General features: G+C 42.6%; 1 protein-coding gene across 2 annotated transcripts in view; it reads right to left on the reverse strand.

The window, feature by feature from the left end:
• Positions 1 to 21,123, reverse strand: part of HEATR5A (HEAT repeat containing 5A) — a 238,349-nt gene that overhangs the window by 113,371 nt on the left and 103,855 nt on the right. For both annotated transcript variants that reach the window (XM_073609190.1, XM_073609189.1), the window contains exons 17-18: positions 13,559 to 13,749; positions 4,285 to 4,444 (exon numbers count right to left, since the gene is read on the reverse strand). In XM_073609190.1, the coding sequence (XP_073465291.1) occupies positions 4,285 to 4,444; positions 13,559 to 13,749 (351 nt within the window). The remainder of the gene's footprint in view (positions 1 to 4,284; positions 4,445 to 13,558; positions 13,750 to 21,123) is intronic.

Genomic DNA, 21,123 nt, shown 5'->3' on the forward strand with positions numbered 1-21,123 from the left:
GAATAAATACCGCTGATAGAAACGGAACAAATCTTTCTGCCCAGGTCAGCATGCGATTCACCTCCTTCTGGGCTGTCTGACTCCTAGTGCCTCCCTGGTAATTTATACATGCCACAGTCGTGGCATTGTCCGACTGGACCCTCACAGGACATCCCAGTAATCTGGAAGTCCAGAAACTTAGGGCCAAGCAAGATGGCCGAATCTCTAAAATGTTGATGGGTAAGCTTCTCTCTATCCAGGACCACCCTCTCTGGATGGAGGGCAGTCCTAGAGGAAACCACAGTCCAGGGAGACTGGCGTCTGCTATCACCACCCTCAAGACCACAAGTAAAAAGGACTTTCCTTTTTCCAGATTCTTGGTTATCATCCACCAACTAAGACTCTGACACACTTTCAGCCGAAGAGACATGTGCCAGTCCAGAGCCTGGACCGTCTTGTTCCAGACAGACAGAATGTTTTTCTGTAGTGGTCTGGAGTGGAATTGTGCATAAGGGACTGCTTTGAATGAAGACACCATTTTCCCCAGTAGCCTCATACACAGGCGAATGGAGGGATATCTTTTACCTTTTATGACCTGGACAAGGTTTTTCATGGCTCTGACCTTCCATGGTGGCAAAAATACCTTTGCCTTTACTGTGTCTGATATTAACCCAGATACACTAGGCGTTGAACCGCCTGCAGGGCCGATTTTGACCAGTTCAGAACCCAGCCTAGATGTTCCAAGAATTGAACCGCCCGGGTTACATTCTGCCTCAGGTCTGGATCCGTTTGATCTATCAATAATAGATCATCCAGGTATCCTGCAACCGATATTCCCTGAGATCTTAAAACTGCCAATACCGGAGCCAGTACCTTTGTGAATACACGAGGTGCCGTGGCTAACCTGAAGGGCAGCACCACAAACCGAAAATGTCGGTTGCCTACTGCTAATCACAGAAACCTTTGATGGGGGATCTGCAGATTGGCACATGTAGGTACGCGTCCTTGATGTCTATGGACACCAAAAATTTTTTTCTGTGGAATGGGGCTATGACTGAACGAATTGACTCCATCCGGAAAGAGCGAATGTCTAGAAACCGATTCAGAACCTTGAGATCCAGAATAGGCCTTACATCTCCATTCGGCTTTGGTACTATGAAAATATTTGAGTAAAAGCCCACGAACTTCTTGTTGGCTGGAACCTCTGAAATCACTCCCTGTGACCTTAGATGATCTATTGCCTGAAGAAAATACTTTTTTTTGGATCTATGAAGACGTTGAACCTTAAGAACAGAGAAGGGGGAAGCCCCACGTAATTCTATTTTGTACCCCAGAGACACCATAGAAATAACCCACTTGCCTCCGATCACTTCTTCCCCGGCGTCTAAGAACTCTAATAGCCTCCCCCCATCGGTGTGAGTGGGGGCGCCCCTTTATAAGGAGGGTTTGGGACTGGATTTAGGTGGTCTCTGGGCCCAGGGCTTTTTCTGCCCTTGGCCTTGAGACTTTCCTCTAGACCTGGCCGGCTGAGGCCGTCAAAACTGCCTGAAATTAGAAGTGCTGGGTACTGAAGCACTAGACACCTTAAAGGAAGGTCGTCTGCTCGTCTTCTTAACTGGTAGAAGCGCACTTTTACCCCCTGAAATATTCTGGATATATTTATCCAGAACCTCTCCCCATGAAAAGGTGAAACCAGCTAATAATCTTTTGCAGGGTAATTCCACAGACCAGTTTTTTAACCAAAGAATCCTGTGCATATGTACTGATAGCAGGGTCAACCGGGCCATCTGTTGTATGGAATCCTTAAGAGCATCTACTGCGAAACATAAGGCATGAGGTAACTCTGCCAAGTCCTCAGCAGATACCCCCTGATCTGGGACACTCTTAGCTACCCGCTTCACCTGGTCCTTTAGAGACTGACAGATACCTATAGCTGCCACAGCCGGTTGTGCAGCAGACCCAGCTATATCAAATGAAGCTTTTAATAAAAACTCCAATTTCTTATCTGCTGCATCTTTAAACACCTGGACATTATCTACAGGACAGGTAAGACTCTTATTCACAGAAAAAATAGCAGCGTCCTCCGAAGGCATACTCCATTTCTTTATAAACTTTTCCTCCATAGGATACAAAAGTGGAAACCTTTTAGGAGGAATAAAAAGCTTATTAGGGTGATCCCAGTCAGCATACACAATTTGCTCTAGCAATGGATGCAAGGGAAAAGCCGGCAAACTCTGTGGAGGCCGAAGAGAGCCTAGAGATGAAAAGGCAACCTCAGGGACCTCTACAGGCGGCAATTTAAATCCTTATCGGACCATCTCCGTAAGGGACTGGATTAACAGTGTCTGGGATTGAGAGGCTGAAAACACTTCTTCAGAACCTGACCCCTTAGAAGTGTAGTCCGTGGCCTGACCTTCCTCCCGGTCATTTACTGCCACTTCTGCCACATCCTGTTCCAATGCAGGTGGGGGGCTCAGGTGAAGGGGATCTATTCCATTTCCTTCCACCTTGGGAAACTGAAGCAATGATACCTGCTATCTTTCCCTCCAGTCCAGCTAGAGCTGATGCCAAGTCGTACTTCGTGATGTAGGTTGAGGCAGAAGCATTAGCTGTTGCTACAATGCCTGACAACCGTAATGGTTCAGACTGGCCAGTTGCCTCAGGTCTTTCAGGAGAGTTAAACACAGCAGATGTAAGGCTAGCATCCTCCAATATTGATGGTGGTGCACTTGCGCCCCTTCCTGCTGTGCCTCCCCCCACTCCTCTTCCGGGAAGACATGCCTGAGTCAAAAAAACTTGAGGTAACACAAGCCCCACCTTATGCACTCAACCGTCCTGCAAAATACTGCACCCAGTCTTTGCAGTACACAGCTCTTACAGGACCTGCAGTGCCTTGGTCCATCCACCCACAGTGACTCACATGCCCAGCTGATGCCGCTCTGTGTCCCTTCTGGTCTGCTTACAGACGGCAAACCAGGAACACCTCCTAAATATGGCGCTTCGGCCCATACTGCGCATTCCAATGTGCACGTTCTAACCATGTGTGCGCTCGTAGCGTCCCGCACACCCCCCATGTGCACGGCAACGTACATACCCTCGGTGCCGCGCATGCGTGCCTACCATAGCCACATAAACAGCAACGAAAACGAGCCTCCAAAAGGAGCAGCCATAGAGACTAGGTGTGCGGGCGGAGGGAACCAAGAGCCCCCTGCTACTGGGTTTAACCGGGCTGGGTCTTCTCCATGAGAGAGCCCATACTGGCCACGACGTCACTGCCCCAAGTGGATAGAAAAAACATGACACCTGGTCCCACTCAAAGTAAGATTGCTGTGCTTTTTTTTTTTTTACGGTTTGTGCAAAAAGAGAAAAGCTTAAAAAACACTTGCCAATCCTGCCGCAGGACTCTGCTTAAAAAAGCTAGACTCCAATCTTCCCCCATCATGGCAGGGTTCTGTCTCTTGGACCTTCAAGGACTGCGTCCCCCTTAAATTTGGGGCCACTCCCTTGGACCTGTAGAGCACCCTGCCGGATTTCCCTTGGAGTGTTTTTCTTACCCATGGTCCGGATCCAGTGAATCCTAGGATCCAGTGCCCAAAGGGTCACATTACAGGCAACACCTCATAGTCTTCTTAATCGAGGTTCGGGTATCATCCATTTTAGTGCATCACCGTCCGGATGGATCCGATTATATAGTCCCTTAAATCCTTCAGGATCTGCTTCCAGGATCGTTCTGTTAGCTTCTGTTAGAGCTTCTCCAACCATGACCATCACCTTACAAGACACTGGCAAAAAAAAAATGAGGTACTTCCTGTGTAGGAAGGGTTATATAAAGGAGGACTTCCCGTATTTCCGTATTTTTGGTTTGCCAGTGTCCATTCACCTATAGGTGGCGTATAACCCAGTTAGTTGTTATGGCTGCCCTGTGTCTCGTGATGTACGATAAAGAAATTAACTTCTGTTGGATTTGGGTCCTGTCTCTATTACAGAAAAGCAGAGGTGACAAGTGAGGAAAGTTCAGCAGACATTGTCAATACTCTGATAATGACTGTCATCTGGTACTCCAAAAGGAAAAGCAGCTGGCACGTATTTCACAACGTCCCAAGAGCAAAGGCTGAAAATTGTGCATAACTGTCAATTAACTCTTTACTCTATAACCTCTTTAGCTCTAGAAAAGAACTAGGGAATGTACAGTAAAGTCACCCTTGACTCAGATTATAGAAACCTTCCTAAAAATCTTCCATTAAAATAAGATTACATTGATCAGATCAGCACAAATCACCTTTGTGTTAAGTTAGGCCCACTCACCTGAACTTCAGGAGATGTGATATCTTGAGACAATGAATGTAGCACCGATACACAAGAGGCTAAGTGCTGGGAAGAGCTAAGCCCTCCAAGATATCTGTGCAAAGAACCCAGGGCTAGAGAATGACTGGTTCTGGCCACCACATCTCTAGCCACCTTCAGTCTGGAAAGTAGAAAAAAGAAATATAAAGTAGATCCAAACTCTGATTGGAAGACTTTGATAAAGTACTGGATATCAAACAATTAAAAAAACAATACATTCCTGTCACATTTGTTATCCTTTTTTTTTTTTGCATCCCAGTGCTGCTGATCACCTTTAATTGCCCATCTACATGCATCTGTAGAAACATTTGACATCCACACACAGTTATTTTTCATTTTAAAAATGATTAGCTCTTTCACTTTATTGCATAAAAGCAGCAGTACAGAATAATAAAGCTGCAATTTCAAACAGGAACATTTTCAGCCAAATCTAGTTCCTTGTCAAAGGAAAATTTCTAAAACATTAGCAGCGCTAGTGCAAAAATAGCAAATATTTTAAAATGTCAATGAAATTGCTTAAGAGTCCACTTAAACAAATTATCAAATGGTGATTCACTCAGTGAAAGTCCATTAAGAAAAGGCAGGTGAGTATAAACTAGACGATCGTGGAAGAAAATATTAGCAGGGATCCCAAGTCTCCATCACCACACCACTTGTGCCAAATCCCTGTAGGTAATCCACTTACCAGACCTTGCTGGTTAACACGCCTATCAATCAAAGGGATAATCGTTGTTCACTGGACACTTTTCATCTGTATTTTGCTCATTGCAAGCAATAGATAAAAAAAATTCCAGATAGCGTAATCCAGTACAATAATTATTTATTCATTTAAAATTGTCCCACAAAAAAACACTCACAATGTTTGCATAATATAATAATATAACATCAATACTATGTCAGTCGTGCATTCCCCTCTAACCTCTCACCACTCCCGCGGTGTTCCCGGGAAGGACAGACGAGGATAAGCCGACTCTGTAGATAGCTGCGTAGCAGCGCCCTGACGCGGACACATTTCTGTCATCACTTTTGTCAGAGGGCGTCCTCTGACGAAAGTGATGACAGAAACGCGTCCGCGTTAAGGTGTTGCTACGCAGATATCTACAGAGTCGGCTTATCTTCGTCTGTCCTTCCCGGGAACACCGCGGGAGTGGTGAGAGGTTAGAGGGGAATGCATGACTGACATAGTATTGATGTTATATTATTATATTATGCAAACATTGTGAGTGTTTTTTTGTGGGACAATTTTAAATGAATAAATAATTATTGTACTGGATTACACTATGTGGAATTTTTTTATCAATTGCTTGCAATGAGCAAAATACAGATGAAAAGTGTCCAGTGAACGATTATCCCTTTGATTGATAGGCGTGTTAACCAGCAGGGTCTGGTAAGTGGATTACCTACAGGGCTTTGGCACAAGTGGTGTGGTGATGGAGACTTGGGATCGCTGCTAATATTTTCTTCCACGATCGTCTAGTTTATACTCACCTGCCTTTTCTTAATGGACTTTCACTGAGTGGATCACCATTTGATACTTTGTTTAAGTGGACTCTTAAGCAATTTCATTGATATTTTTAAATATTTGCTATTTTTGCACTAGCGCTGCTAATGTTTTAGAAATTTTCCTTTGCCATATATTTGATGCATCTCATTTTAGTATAGCAGCTGCCGACTATTGTTTTATCAATATTTTCTCTGTGTGCGCTGAGGGAGGGATACTGAACATAGTTTTTTATCTCTCATTCTTTGATAGTTCCTTGTCAAGCTAAAAGCAAACAAGCATCACAAACATCTACTATTTATACACCCCCTCATCAATTAACATTAGGAAAAGGAAAAACAAGTGGACCTAATGGATAACTTTCATATATGTGTAATAATGAACAATTCCCTCACACAGCTTAAAAACAAAACAAAATCTATCAACCAAAAGGTGGACCTAAGGGGTACTATTCAATTTTCACCACCCCATAAAAGGACCACCCATCATCTTTATATTATTTATCATTTGAGATTCATACTAAACATTGGTGTAGTAAACCCTTACCATAAAAATGGAGGGCGGACATGATGGGGAACCACCATCCTATCGCCCCTTAAGTTCTTCCTCTAAGTCATGCAACACTGTACCCAAAATTAAATTTTTATCTTTTTTTTTTCACACAAATAGAGCTTTCTTTTGGTGGTATTTAATCACCACTGGGGTTTCTATAATTTTTGCGCTACAAATGAAAAAAAGACCGAAAATTTTGAAAAAAAAAAAATTTGTTCTTCTTAGTTTCGGTTATAAAATTTTGCAAATAAGTAATTTATCTTCATAAATTTTGACGAAAATTTATACTGCTACATTTGTTTGGTATAAATAACTGAAATCAGTGTATACTATTTGGTCTGTGTAAAAGTTAGAGAGAGTCCACAAGCCAAGTACCAACTATTGATCACACCTGATGTACCGACGGCCTATCTCATTTCTTGAGGCCCTAATATGTCAAGACAGAAAAAGTATTCCCCAAATGACCCCTTTTTGGGAAGTAGACAGTCCAAGGTATTTGGTAAGAGGCATGACAAGTTTTTTGAAGTTGTATTTTTTTCCCACAATTATTTGGGAAAATGAGAAATACACCCCCCCCCCCCCACAAATGTCATATTAACAAGTTATTTCTCACACACATGGCATAGGCATACTTGCAATTAGACCTAAAACACATTCGTGCTACTCGTCCCGAGTATGGCGATACCACATATGTGAGACTTTTTCACAGCCTGGACACATAGAGAAGCGCAACATCCAAGTAGCACCTTCAGCCATTATCCACTTTAAGCGCAGGCCTTCTTTTGACACTTTGTTTACAAGTAAAAATCTGTATTTTTGCTAGAAAATTACTTAGAACCCCCAAAACATTATATATTTTTGTGGCAGAGGCCCTAGAGAATAAAATAGTGGGTTTTTCAATTTTTTATGTCACATAATATTTGCGCAGCAGTTTTTTTTAATGCAATTTTACACACTAATGCATAAATACCTTTTAATTCATTTCAATGCACACAGAGACAATATAATGCCCACATTTTTGGTAAAATATAAAATATGATGTTGTGCCAGGTAAATAGATATCAAACATGTCACGCTTTAAAATTGCGCACACTTGTGAAATGGCGCCAAACTTCGGTATTTGAAAATCTTTATAGGCAATGCTTTATAAGCCTTTATTGGTTACCAGTTTAGAGTGACACAGGAGGTCTGGTGCTAGAATTATTGCTACCGCTACGACGTTCACGGCAATACCTCACGTGTGGTGCTTTCACGGTTTACGTATGCGTACGAGACTAACGCGTGCGTTCGCCTTCGCACACAAGCACAGGGAGATGGGGGCGCTTTAAATGTTTAATTTATTTATTGATGGGACACTGGTACACAGACGGATGTTTTTGTGCACTTGTACACTGACAGATGTTAACGTCACAATGGAACACTATTGCAGATGTTTTGTGCACTGATACAGATGTGATGGGGGACTGACAGATGTGTTGTGCACTGGTACAGATGTGATGGGGACACTGACAGGACAGATGTTTATGGGGCGCTGTGACAGATGTGTATGGGGACAGGGACAGTGGTGCTTGGTATACGGTGGGGGGGGGGAATCTGTGACCGCTCTGTGTGTAAAATCATCCTTACACAGAGAGCTGTCACAGATCTTCTAGATTCCCATGCCCCCCGCCCTCTTCACTGAGCTCAGTGGGGAGAACTGACACAGACACGTGTCTCTGTTTACACTGTGAAGGCTGTGATTGGACACAGCCGTCACGTGATCAGGAGGGCCATTCACAGCGCCCATATCCCGATCCCATCTTGGTTGCGTTCTGTGTTCACAGCCATCACAGGATCAGGCTGCGCTGCGGGCACTCGTTCTGAGGGACGTTCCTGAACGTCCACTCAGAACAACGAAAAGCCCACCCGGCCATTTATGTACAATGTCCGGTTGGGAAGAAGTTAAAATAAAATCTAGGATTCAAAGTTATTGAGGCCAAGTCAGATGCAATAACCGTCATTCTAAAACACCAATTCTGCAACCAAATCCAAGAGAACTATAACATCACTTGGCCATTGTCTCTACCATAGTTGGGTGTCAATAGCACTTCTTTGACAGACACCACCCTACAGCACTCATTGAAACAATGGGGCGCAGTCAAGTACTCCTGTAATTTAAGCCTAGTACACACAGGCCGAATATCGGCCGGTTTCTATTGAACGCCGACATTCAGCCCATGTGTATAGCAGCCAGTCCAACAGAATCCGGCCGTTCGGCTGACTTCTGTCGAAGGCTCATGACCAAAAATGGTCTGCCCACCGGCTCCAGATCACTGCCCAGAGTGTTCTGGCGGGGGGGTATCTCCCTGTCAGCACAATAGCACAGCAGGGGAAATCGCTGTACTAACATTGGATTGTTAGTGCAGCATCTACGACCTGAGCTGTTGTTTTTTATTTCGTTCAACCCAGCAGTGGTGAGTGGTGTGTATTAGGCTTTTATCTTGCCCCACCTTCCTTGGGCATTCTATTCAACCCTTTATTGCTGCCCCTTCAAGACCCACTGACCTTCAGTTGGCAGTCTATGAAAGGCACTGAATACACTCAATGAGCTTCTCTCAATGGGTGGTATCAAGTTGTTCCTTCAGAAGCACTGTAAAGTTCCCCAACTGGAGTGTTTCTCAACCAGGGTTCCGTGAAACCCTAGGATTCCACGTGAGGTCCCCAAGGGTGCCACAGGGATCTGTCAGTCACAGGCAGCTAGCTATCAGGAGAATCACAAGGACACAGAGATAGGCAGGGAAGCGGCTGGCATACTATTGGCTGTAGTGTGCTGTTCTCCGCAGGCCTCTCCCTCTCCCACTGTGTCCTTTCCAAGTGGTTGTATGTGACATCATTTGGGGTGGACAGGATAGGAGGAGGGGCCGATGGGGAACAGTGCGCCACTGGAGGAGTTTTGAAAGCTTTGGTTAGTTTCTGAAGCCAAAAGAAGAAAGCTGGTACTGTAGTGTGCCCAGCTTTGTTCCTCACAATGTGCCCAACAGTCTGTCCCATGCAATGTGCCCTGCCTTATATAATGTGCCCTGTGCTCCGTCCCATATAATGCACCCTGCTCCCACCACGCAATGTGCCCTGATTCCCCCTCATGTAGTGTGCCCTGCTTCCTCCTCATGTAGTGTGCCCTCCTGAGCCCCTGTACTCTGCCCTGCTGCCCCCACACACTGTTTATCCCAAGTTGGACCCAGAATGGATTATCTCTGCAGAAAAAGAAAGCACAAGTTTCACATTAAATAGGTACGTTTTCATATTTATTATTTTACTTAATGCTATTTCTACAAATAATTTTTGTTAGCAACAGTTCGCTGATCATACCAATGTTCCGTGAGCTATAGATGTGAACATTATTTTAGGGGTTCCTCGAGATCTCAAACTTTTTGCCAGGGGTTGCTCGAAGGTAAAGAGGTTGAGAAACACTGCGTTATATCAACCACTTCACACTTGTGAAATGAAACCATGAATGCCTGCTATGCCTTACTCCATAGAAAGCATTAAGATAAAAAAAAAACAAAAAAAAAAACCTTCTGGCTTTAAAATCCCTTTACTAAAAACTTTGTTTGCACTTCTTGGGAAGCCTTAAATCAACAGACCAACTTCTGACTTCACCGCTAATGAAAGAAAATGAACAACCTTACCTTTCTATTTACACCATATTTCATATTTAGCCATATTTCAAACCATAGCTAAAGCCTGAAGACAACCCTCTCTAAACTTCATGGAGGCAAAGCAGTGCAGCAAACAATGTTCACCATGATCTATAAGTAGCTCACCTTCTAAACTAAAAACACTCACCCTAAATTTTTTTTAAAATATCATCACCTTGACTTAATTACGACCGAAACCTGAACCTTAAACACTCCCTATACTTCCTATAATGGTGAAGCAAACCAAGCCCTATACAATGGAAGCCTTCGGCCTGGCTCCCCTCCTTCCCCCAAACCTCCTTCTCTCTCTACATCCCATACTTTTGCTTTTTACATTAAGCACTTAAGGACTGAGCCTCTTTCTGAGATTTGGTGTTTACAAGTTAAAAACAGTTTTTTTTATGCTAGAAAATTACTTAGAAAAAAATATATAATGTTTGGGGGTTCTAACACCCTAGAGAATAAAATGGCGGTCGTTTAAATACTTTCTGTCACACCGTATTTGCGCAGTGGTCTTACAAGCGCACTTTTTTTTGGAAAAAAATACACTTTTTTGCATTAAAAAAAAAAATAAGACAGTAAAGTTAGCCCAATTTTTTTTATATTGTGAAAGATAATGTTACGCCGAGTAAATTGATACCCAACATGTCATGCTTGAAAATTGCACCCGTTTGTGGAACTAACAAAAAAACTTTTACCCTTAAAAATCTCCAAAGGCGGCGTTTAAAAAAATTCTACAGGTTGCATGTTTTGAGTTACAGAGGAGGTCTAGGGCTAGAATTATTGCTCTTGCTCCAACGATCATGGCGATGCCTCACATGTGTGATTTGAACACTGTTTTCATATGCCGGCGCTACTTACGTATGCATTCGCTTCTGCACGCAAGCTCGGCAAGGACGTGTGCAATTTTTTTACATTTTTTCTTATTTTACTTTTTGTTTTTACACTGTTCTTTAAAAAAATAAAAAATTGTTTCACTTTTATTCCTAATACAAGGAATGCAAACGTCAAAAAGATCTCAGATCTTTGGGCGGCACAGTGGTGAAGTGGGTAGCACTCTCGCCTAGCAGTAAAAATAGGTTGCTGGTTCGTATCCCAACCACGACACTACCTGCCTGGAGTTTGCATGTTCTCCCTGTGCCTGTGTGGGTTTCCTCCGGGTACTCCGGTTTCCTCCCATACTCCAAAGACATGCTGGTAGGTTAATTGGCTTCTGTCCAAAAAATTGGCCCTAGTATATGAATGTGAGCTGGGGACCTTGGATTGTGGGCTCCTTGAGGGTAGGGACCAATGTGAGTGTGCAATGTATGTGTGGAGCTCTGCGTAAAATTGATGGCGCTATATGGGTACCTAAAATAAAAATACTAATAATAGGTGAGCAACTTCATGAGACACAATGTACAGGGATAGGGGCAATTGTAGACACACACCCACACTCAGGTTGAACTGGATGGACTGGGGTCTTTATTCAACCTTACTGACTATGTAACTATGTAACTATCTTATATTTACACTAAAATGCAATAAAAAAAAAATAAAAAAATTTTAAGAGCTATGGGCGGAAGTGACGTTTTGACGTTGCTTCCGCCCTGTAATGGTATGGAGACAGGTGGGGGCCATCTTCCCCTCACTCGTCTCTATACCCAACACCGAGAAGGATCCGATCGCTTCCACCGCTGCCGGCAGCTCTGGTAAGCAGCGGAGGGCACCGGAGAGCGGCAACCCCTCTCCCGCCGCCAATAAAAGTGATCTTGCAGCGAATCCGCTGCCGAGACAACTTTAAATTGGAAACCGGACCACTCACTGAAGAAGAGGATACCGGGGTTATGGTATCTAGCAGCTGCCATAAGCATATCCCTTTTAAAAGTGCCGATGTATATCGGCGCGAGCCGGTCCAGAAATGGTTAAGGCTAGCATTATCTTCCCCTTTTCCACTATAGTGTATGAGAGCCTGTTGGGATACCCTTCCTGTTCAACAACTATACTCCGAGACCTCCATCCACACATTCAATTAGGTTTATGAACACACTGACCCCCCACCACTCAACTAATGAACGCTCACATTCATATATTTTTCCTGATGGCACTTGCTTCCTGAATTATCAGTTAAAAGGAGAGAAAATATATACTGTTATTTTTCTCTCCATAAGACGCACTTGACCATAAGACACACCTAGATTTTAGAGGAGGAAAATATGAAAACAAATATTCTGAACCAAATGGTGTACTAAAATAGTTAATAAAATATAACAGAATAATATTTCTACACTGACAACCAATGTAAGGGGGAACCCTACACTGATCCCCAATGTAACTGGGGCATTTACACTGAACTCAACACAACAGGAGTATTTACATCAACCACCAATGTATTGAGACATTTACACTGACCAGTGATGTAACAGGTGTATTTACAGTAACCCCCATCTCTCTACTAATCTCTGCATTCTTATCTCATTCTCAATACAACTCTGCCCCTCTAACTCATCATCTGCTAACCTCTGACCCCAAACCCCTCATCTACTAACCTCTGCACTCCAACTCCTCCTTCCCATTCAACTCTGCACACGTCCTCTGCTCACCTCCTCTGCTCACCTCTGCACCTCAAACCCCCCCCCCCCCCCCTTTGATTAACTCTACATGCCCCCTATGCTCAACTGTATGCGGTTTACATCCTCTAGGTGGGCGGCATGCAGAAGAGGGGGCGTAATTTGCATATGAATCGCGGAGGTCTGCCTAATTTACATAACAATGCCCGCACAATTTACATGTGAATGCCGATCCTGTGGGGTCAATTAAAGAACAGTACCTTTTGTTTCTCTCCCTCTAGCAGCTGAAGGCAGGGGAGAAACAGGATTTCAGCTGGTGCAGAGAGCTGCACAGGGCATCGTATTGCTGCCGCAACGATCCCCCTATTAGTGGCTCTGCTGGTCAGTATTCGCTCCATAAGACGCACAGACATTCCCCCCCGTTTTTGGGAGGGGGGGGGGGGGAGTGCGTCTTATGGAACGAAAAATACGGTACATACATTACTCTCTACTCAGTGTACTTGTTATTTCAGGTGTCAATGTACTGTATATGTTTTGTATGCCTTTTTCTAAATGTACCTATGTAATCTTTGGAAAACAAATAAAATAGACGTGAAAGAAAAGAAAATATGTATAATGGGCAGACAATATATTGGAAAATTATGGCTTGACAACCCTATTCCTACCAGCTGTGCAGTTCAATAAGTCCTAGAAGAAATATTATACAGTGCAATTTAAAGACCTCAGAAACACGTGTGCATTTGTATTAGTACACTTTTCTTTTTCTAAATCTGGAAGTGAAACGTATTAATTGAGCATAATATTTGTCATATTTGTGTGTACACAGTTGCACATGTAAGCTTGTTTAAAAAAATAAATAAAAATAAACAAACTTTTGAAAAACGCAGTAGATAAAATTTAACAAAAATAAGGCAGGAATATTTAAAATATCACGTCAGTGATTGGGAGCCACTTACTTGTCAAAGCTTGCTTGTGCTAATCCTGATGTGTAAGGAGGTTCGGCCACCACATGAGAAAGCCTGGCCATGCATTCCACAGCTGCACACCTCAGTCCTGGACTGCTGCTGTCCAGCGCCCCTAGAATTAAGCCCAGACACGGTTTTCGAACCTCTTCTGGTCCTAAATTTACATGATCTGAGGCCAGATGCTACAAGAGAAAGAGAAGGAATAGAACAATAATTATTTCTTGGGTGTCCTTTAGAGGACACAATGGCAATTATTCAAGAGCAGTGTGCAAAACATGCATCCTTAAGGTGGATGTAAACCCAATTCATGAAATTTGAGCTGGGCACAACATCTTCAGGGTTTTTTTTTATCTCTCATTAAAGTCATGTTGCTTTTTCCTGCTCCGTTTTTCTGTTCTCAGCATGATAACTTCTGACAAGTTCTCTGTCAACTGTGATAAAACCAGTCTGAAATTTGTGTCAGGACGGGCGCTATAAAGAGCTTAGCAAAGAGCTGGTCCTTTTACAGCACAGCTCTGCAAGTCTCTGCCTACAAGGAGAGGGGGTGTGTGCCTTTCCTCCAATCAACTGTCTCACAGTGTATTGCAAGACTCCCCTCCCCCTGCTCTAAACTGGAAGAGAAAATTCTAACAGGACATACACTTTTTAAACAGTATATAAAGCTGAAGACAGCAGATATATATGTAAAACTTATGTAGGGAGATTTGTTTAATCTCGGTGTATCATCTTAGGCTGTTCACTTCACAGGGTATATGTGAGGGTTGGCATCCACTTTAATTTAAAGTGACTGTCATAGGAAAAGCATAGGGATGGTATTTCTGACATCACCTTTGTGAATGTTAGTTTCCTGACTGTTGTGTTAATGCTTCTGAGTCTCTAACCTGAGACTAGTATAGTTATAGGGAAATCTGACACGTTCATTTACAAATGAACTTCAGCCTTACCTTCAGTGTAGTACAATTGTATTGAAAATGCTTACTCTGATTTCTCAGCACAATGTGAGCTTCTCACAGTGATCATTAGAAGCTGCAAGTCAGATAGAGCCCACCTCATTTTCTGTCTGGAGGACACCCGGCATATATCTAGCACTTTCCTCCCGAGCCCTACAGTCCCCGACCTGCCCCTTTTATTTATTGGATTTAATTTATGTAGGCTCAGCATCACATCACATGTGGGCTTTACCCAGGGCCAAATGCAAGCAAATGCAGTCTGCTACTAATGTCCACTCCTCCAGTCTGATACCCATTCACCCACTAAAAGAGCTGCTTTAAAGTTTAGGTAGTAAGCTGTACTGTGTGGAAACAGGAAACTGTAGAGTTAAATTATATCTTCACCTAGTTAAGTAAATAGATCACAATTGCATGTTTCCAAAACAGCGAAGGTTTCTTCTTCTTTAGCACATTATACTGTAATACACCAGAAGAGCCCTGACCCGTTTTTAAAGCTTGCAGTCATCATCTCCGCAGCTAGTACCTGGTATCATTTAACCTTTTTAATTGTAAGGCTATCATCTACAGTAACATTCAATAATGTCACTGACTTGTGGTAATAAAGTTACTGTACTTAATATCAACAGTGGACATACATTGAGGGAAAAAGTTATTTGATGCCCTGCTGATTTTGTACATTAGCCCACTGACAAAAAAAATGATCGGTCTATAATTTTAATAGTAGGTTTATTTTAACAGTGAGAGACAGAATAAGAACAAAAAAATCCAGAAAAAGGCATGTAAAGTGGTTGGAAACCCTGGTAAAAAAAAAAAAAAAAAAAAAAAAACCCTGCAAGACAAAGGCATAAAGAGCTAGAATGCATAGCATACTAGCTCATTATGAATTACTTACCTGAGAACGAGGCCCCGCAGTCATCCTCGTCTCCCCCTCCGACCTGCAACATCTCTCTCGGGGGTTATTTGCTGGGTATCGCGGCTCCAGCGCTGTGATTGGCCTGAGCCGCGATGACATCATGGCTCCACGCATTCGCGTGGGAGCCGCCGGTAACGGCACACAGACTGCAGCAACGGCACATACGTGCCATTACTTCAGTTTGCCCCAGAGCGCATGTGCTGATGTCATTGGCACATGCAGGGGACAGGGGATATCTCCTAAACCTTGCAGGTTTAGGAGATATCCTGGGTAGCTCCAGGTAAGCCTTATTATAAGCCTTACCTGTAGCATAAATTTGTTGTAAAGCGTTTACCCACTTTAAAAAAAAAAGTTATAAATCGATTTGCATTTTAATGAGTGAAATAAGTATTTCACCCCTTCGCAAAACATGACTTAGTACTTGGCGGCAAAACCCTTGTTGGCATTTACAGGTCAGATGTTTCTTATAGTTGGCCACCAGGTTTGCACACATCTCAGGAGGGATTTTGTCCCACTCCTCTTTGCAGATCCTCTCCAAGTCATTAAGTTTTCGAGGCTGACGCTTGGTAACCTCGAACTTTCAGCTCCCTCCACATATTTTCTATGGGATTAAGGTCTGGAGACTGGCTAGGCCACTCCAGGATGTTAATGTTGTTCTCCTTCTTCTTAAGCCACTCCTTTGTTGCCTTGGCCGTGTGTTTTTGGTCATGCTGGAATACCCCATCCACGACCCATTTTTAGTGCCCTGGCTGAGGGAAGGAGTTTCTCACCAAGATTTGATGGTGCATGGCCCCGTCCATCGTCCCTTTGATGCAGTGAAGTTGTCCTGTCCCCTTAGCAGAAAAACACCCCCAAAGCATAATTATTCCACCTCCATGTTTGACGGTGGGAATTGTGTTCTTGGGGCCATAAGCAGAATTCCTCCTCCAAACACGGCGAGTTGCGTCGATGCCAAAGAGCTCATCTGACCACAACACTTTCACCCATTCTCCTCTGAATCATTCAGATGTTCATTAGCAAACTTCAGATGGGCCTGTACATGTGCTTTCTTGAGCAGGGGGACCTTGCAGGCACTGCAGGATTTCAGTCCATTACAGCGTAGTGTGTTACTAATTGTTTTATTGGCGACTATGGTCCCAGCTGCCAGAGATCATTGACAAGATTCTCCTGCGTAATTCTGGGCTGATTCCTCGCCATTCTCATGATCATTAGAACTCTATGAGGTGAGATCTTGCATTGAGCCCCAAACCGAGGGAGATTGACAGTTACTCAGTGTTTCTTCCAACTGCGAATAATCGCAACAACTGTTGTCACCCTCTCACCAAGCTGCTTAGCGATGGTCTTGTAGCCCATTCTAGCCTTGATCTGATACAATCTTGTCCTTGACTTACTTGGGCAGCTCTTTGGTCTTGGCCATGGTGGAGAGATTGGAATCTGATTGATTGCTTCTGTGGACAGGTGTCTTTTTATACAGGTAACAAGCTGAAATTAGGAGCAATTCCCTTAAGAGAATGCTCCTAATCTCAGCTTGTTACCTGTATAGGAGACACCTGGGAAGCAGAAATCTTGCTGATTGATAGGGGATCAAATACTTATTTCACTCATTAAAATGCAAATCAATTTAGAACTTTTTAAAAATGTTTTTCTGGATATGTTTGTTATTCTGTCTCTCACTGTTAAAATAAACCTACCATTAAAATTATAGACTGATCATTTCTTTATCAGTGGGCAAACATACAAAATCAGCAGGGGATCAAATACTTTTTCCCCCCATCACTGTATATCCAAAGTAACATGTTAACCCTGACCAGTAATTTATACTTATTTATACTTATGTGATAAAATCAGATATGTACCACTTCACAATAAAGGTGAAACTGCAATACATTAAACAGCAATTCACAATGGTCCTTTAAAGCAATTAAGTTACAGTTATTTGGTTTCAAGATGTATTTTGATATAGTGACTTTATCGGGTTATACTGCTTCCTACAGTAGGTTTCGTCACTGGCTAACAAAAAGGATAAATCCTCTTACTTCAAGCATGTCTCAGTTTGTAGCAAAGTAGTACCAAGAGCATTGTCATAAAAACAGAGGGGTGGAACCCGTGTCCCTTAAAGTGGAGTTCCACCCAAAAAAAAAAAAAAATCATAAATGTGCATGGAAAAAAAAAAAAAAAAAAAATTTGGAGAAAATTTTTTATTTTACTCACCTCTTTAATGCTTGTTGCTAGGGGGTCCCTCGTAATCTGCCTTCTTCGGTGCCTGGGCTCCTGACGTCACTTCCCTCGGCGCAGGAAGGGAGATCTTCCCTACTCCCTCTAGGCAATCATCTGGGACACATGACAGGTCCCAGATGATTGCGCAGCCAGTCATGGCGCGTGGCCCGGCTCGCGCATGCGCAGCGGGTTACAATGCCGGCGCTGCCAAGCAGAGAGGAAAACGGGCGGGGCTTCGTTCCCCCGCATCGCTGGACCCTGGGACAGGTAAGTGTCCGATTATTAAAAGTCAGCAGCAGCAGTGTTTGTAGCTGCTGACGTTTATTTTTTTTTTTTAAGTGGAACTCTGCTTTAATAGACTTCAAGTATAGGATTTTGTGGTGATTCCAAAAATCCTATTTTCTTTCTCGTCCGTTGGCGGACACAGGAAGCTATTAACTGTCAGGACATCTGAAATCAATCCAATGAAGGGGGGGCATCACAGCAAACAAAACTCTAACAGGACCACTGAAAGAAACAAACCAGGAACCACTTTCATTTCAAAAAGTCACCTGAAAAACCTTATGCCCAAAAGCTGGCATCAGATGAAGCATTAAAGTGGTTCTGAAAGCTGAAAGTTTTTTTTACTTTCATGCATTCTATGTATGAATTTAAAAAACCTTCAGTGTGCAGCAACCCCCTCAGCCCCCGCAATACTTACCCCAAGCCGGATCTAGCGAGCCGAGGCTCACCCAGGTCTCTCCCTCCTCCATTTTTTGGTAGAAAATTACTTGGAACCGCCAAATATTTTATATATATATATATATATATATATATATATATATATATATATTTATTTAGTTTTTTTTAAAACAAAGGCCCTAGAGAATAAAATGATGGGCGTTTCAATTTATGTCACACGGTATTTGCAAAGCGTTTTTTAAGGCAATTTTTTTGGAGAGAAAACATATTTTCTTTCATTTTTATGCACAAAAACACAATATAATGTCCAATTGTTTGGTAAAATATAAAACTTGATGTTACGCTGAGTAAATAGATAAAACGTCACAAAAATTGCGCAAGCCCAATGGCAACAAACGACTTACAGTTTATTATCCACAGGTGACGTTTTAAAAACCTTTACAGGATACCAGTTTAGATTTCCACAAGAGGTCTGGTGCTACAATTATTGCCCACGATCTGACATTCATAGTAATAATGCACGTGTAGGGCAATCATTGTTTGCGCAAGTGCAGGACCGACGCTTTGATCACTTTTATTATTGTCGATAGCAATAGGCAGTGACAAGTACACTTTATGGAGAGATCTGGGGTCTATTGCATCCCAGATCCCTCCTCGGCCCTTAAAAGATTTTGATCACAACAAGCCCAATTAATTAAATCCTGCTGCTGTGATCCTCATTGATGGTCCCTAATTCGTGGGTGGATAATTTGGTGAAATTCACTGACTGCAATGCTACTCATCACAAGTGAAGAAACATGTTTGCATCTGTGGAGTGATGTTGGAACTCTCCTGAATTCAACAGTCTTTTCTGTTTTGATCTTTATTTAACTTAAGTCAGTAGCGGTGGTACTCACCGATTGTTCATGTATTTTTTGATATTATGTTTATTGCACTATTGAAATACTGGGGTCATACAAATGGTTTTAACCCAATTTTGGGTTTAATGGCTAGAGTGGTGACACTTATAGTATATGCATGATTCCCTTTTAAGACACAGGGCAACAATTATCTTGCTTTTAACTTATCTTATGCACTAGTATTGAGTGTTTCTTAAAGTGCAGCTGTTGAAGATTTTCATTTATGTTTTATTGGTTTATAAGCACTAAGCGGAGTTTTTTTTTGTCTTCATAAATAAAGTGCAACAAAATAATATCTGTACATCAAGATATATTCATGTGTATTTAAATAGATGAATAAAATAAAATAATAGTTGAATAAAATAAATATATAATTTTTATATATATATGTACGTATGTACAGTGGGGACAGAAAGTATTCAGACCCCCTTACATTTTTCAATCTTTGTTATATTGCAGCCATTTGCTAAAATCATTTAAGTTCATTTTATTTCCTCATTAACGTACACACAGCACCCCATATTGACAGAAAAACACAGAATAGTTGACATTTTTGCAGATTTATTAAAAAACTGAAATATCACATGCTCCTAAGTATTCAGAACCTTTGCTCAGTATTTAGTAGAAGCACCCTTTTGATCTAATACAGCCATGAGTCTTTTTGGAAAAGATGGAACAAGTTTTTCACATCTGGATTTGGGGATCCTCTGCCATTCCTCCTTGCAGATCCTCTCCAGTTCTGTCAGGTTAGATGGTAAACGTTGATGGACAGCTATTTTTAGGTCTCTCCAGAGATGCTCAATTGGGTTTAAGTCAGGGCTCTGGCTGGGCCATTCAAGAACAGTAACGGAGTTGTTGTGAAGCCACTCCTTCGTTATTTTAGCTGTGTGCTTAGGGTCATTGTCTTGTTGGAAGGTAAATCTTCAGCCCAGTCTGAGGTCCTGAGCACTCTGGAGAAGGTTTTCGTTCATGATATCCCTGTACTTGGCCGCATTCATCTTTCCCTCGATTGCAAGCAGTCGTCCTGTCCCTGCAGTTGAAAAACAACCCCACAGCATGATGCTGCCACCACCATGCTTCACTGTTGGGACTGTATTGGACAGGTGATGAGCAGTGCCTGGTTTTCTCCACACATACCTCTTAGAATTAAGGCCAAAAAGTTCTATCTTGGTCTCATCAGACCAGAGAATCTTATTTCTCACCATCTTGGAGTCCTTCAGGTGTTTTTTAGCAAACGCCATGCGGGCTTTCATGTGTCTTGCACTAAGGAGAGGCTTCCGTCGGGCCACTCTGCCACAAAGCCCCCAACTGGTGGAGGGCTGCAGTGATGGTTGATTTTCTACAACTTTCTCCCACCTCCCGACTGCATCTCTGGAGCTCAGCCACAGTGATCTTTAGGTTCTTCTTTACCTCTCTCACCAAGGCCCTTCTCCCCCGATAGCTCAGTTTGGCCAGACAGCCAGCTCTAGGAAGGGTTCTGGTCGTCCCAAACATCTTCCATTTAAGAATTATGGAGGCCACTGTGCTCTTAACCTTAAGTGCAGCAGAAATTTTTTTGTAACCTTGGCCAGATCTGTGCCTTGCCACAATTCTGTCTCTGAGCTCTTCAAGCAGTTCCTTTGACCTCATGATTCTCATTTGCTCTGACATTGGCACTGTGAGCTGTAAGGTCTTATACAGACAGGTGTGTGGCTTTCCTAATCAAGTCCAATCAGTATAATCAAACACAGCTGGACTCAAATGAAGGTGTAGAACCATCTCAAGGATAATCAGAAGAAATGGACAGCACCTGAGTTAAATATAGGAGTGTCACAGCAAAGGGTCTGAATACTTAGGACCATGTGATATTTCAGTTTTTCTTTTTTTAATAAATCTGCAAAAATGTCAACAATTCAG

This window comes from Aquarana catesbeiana, linkage group LG13 (assembly GCF_042186555.1).
Source record: "Aquarana catesbeiana isolate 2022-GZ linkage group LG13, ASM4218655v1, whole genome shotgun sequence".
In the NCBI taxonomy this organism is placed as follows: domain Eukaryota; kingdom Metazoa; phylum Chordata; class Amphibia; order Anura; family Ranidae; genus Aquarana; species Aquarana catesbeiana.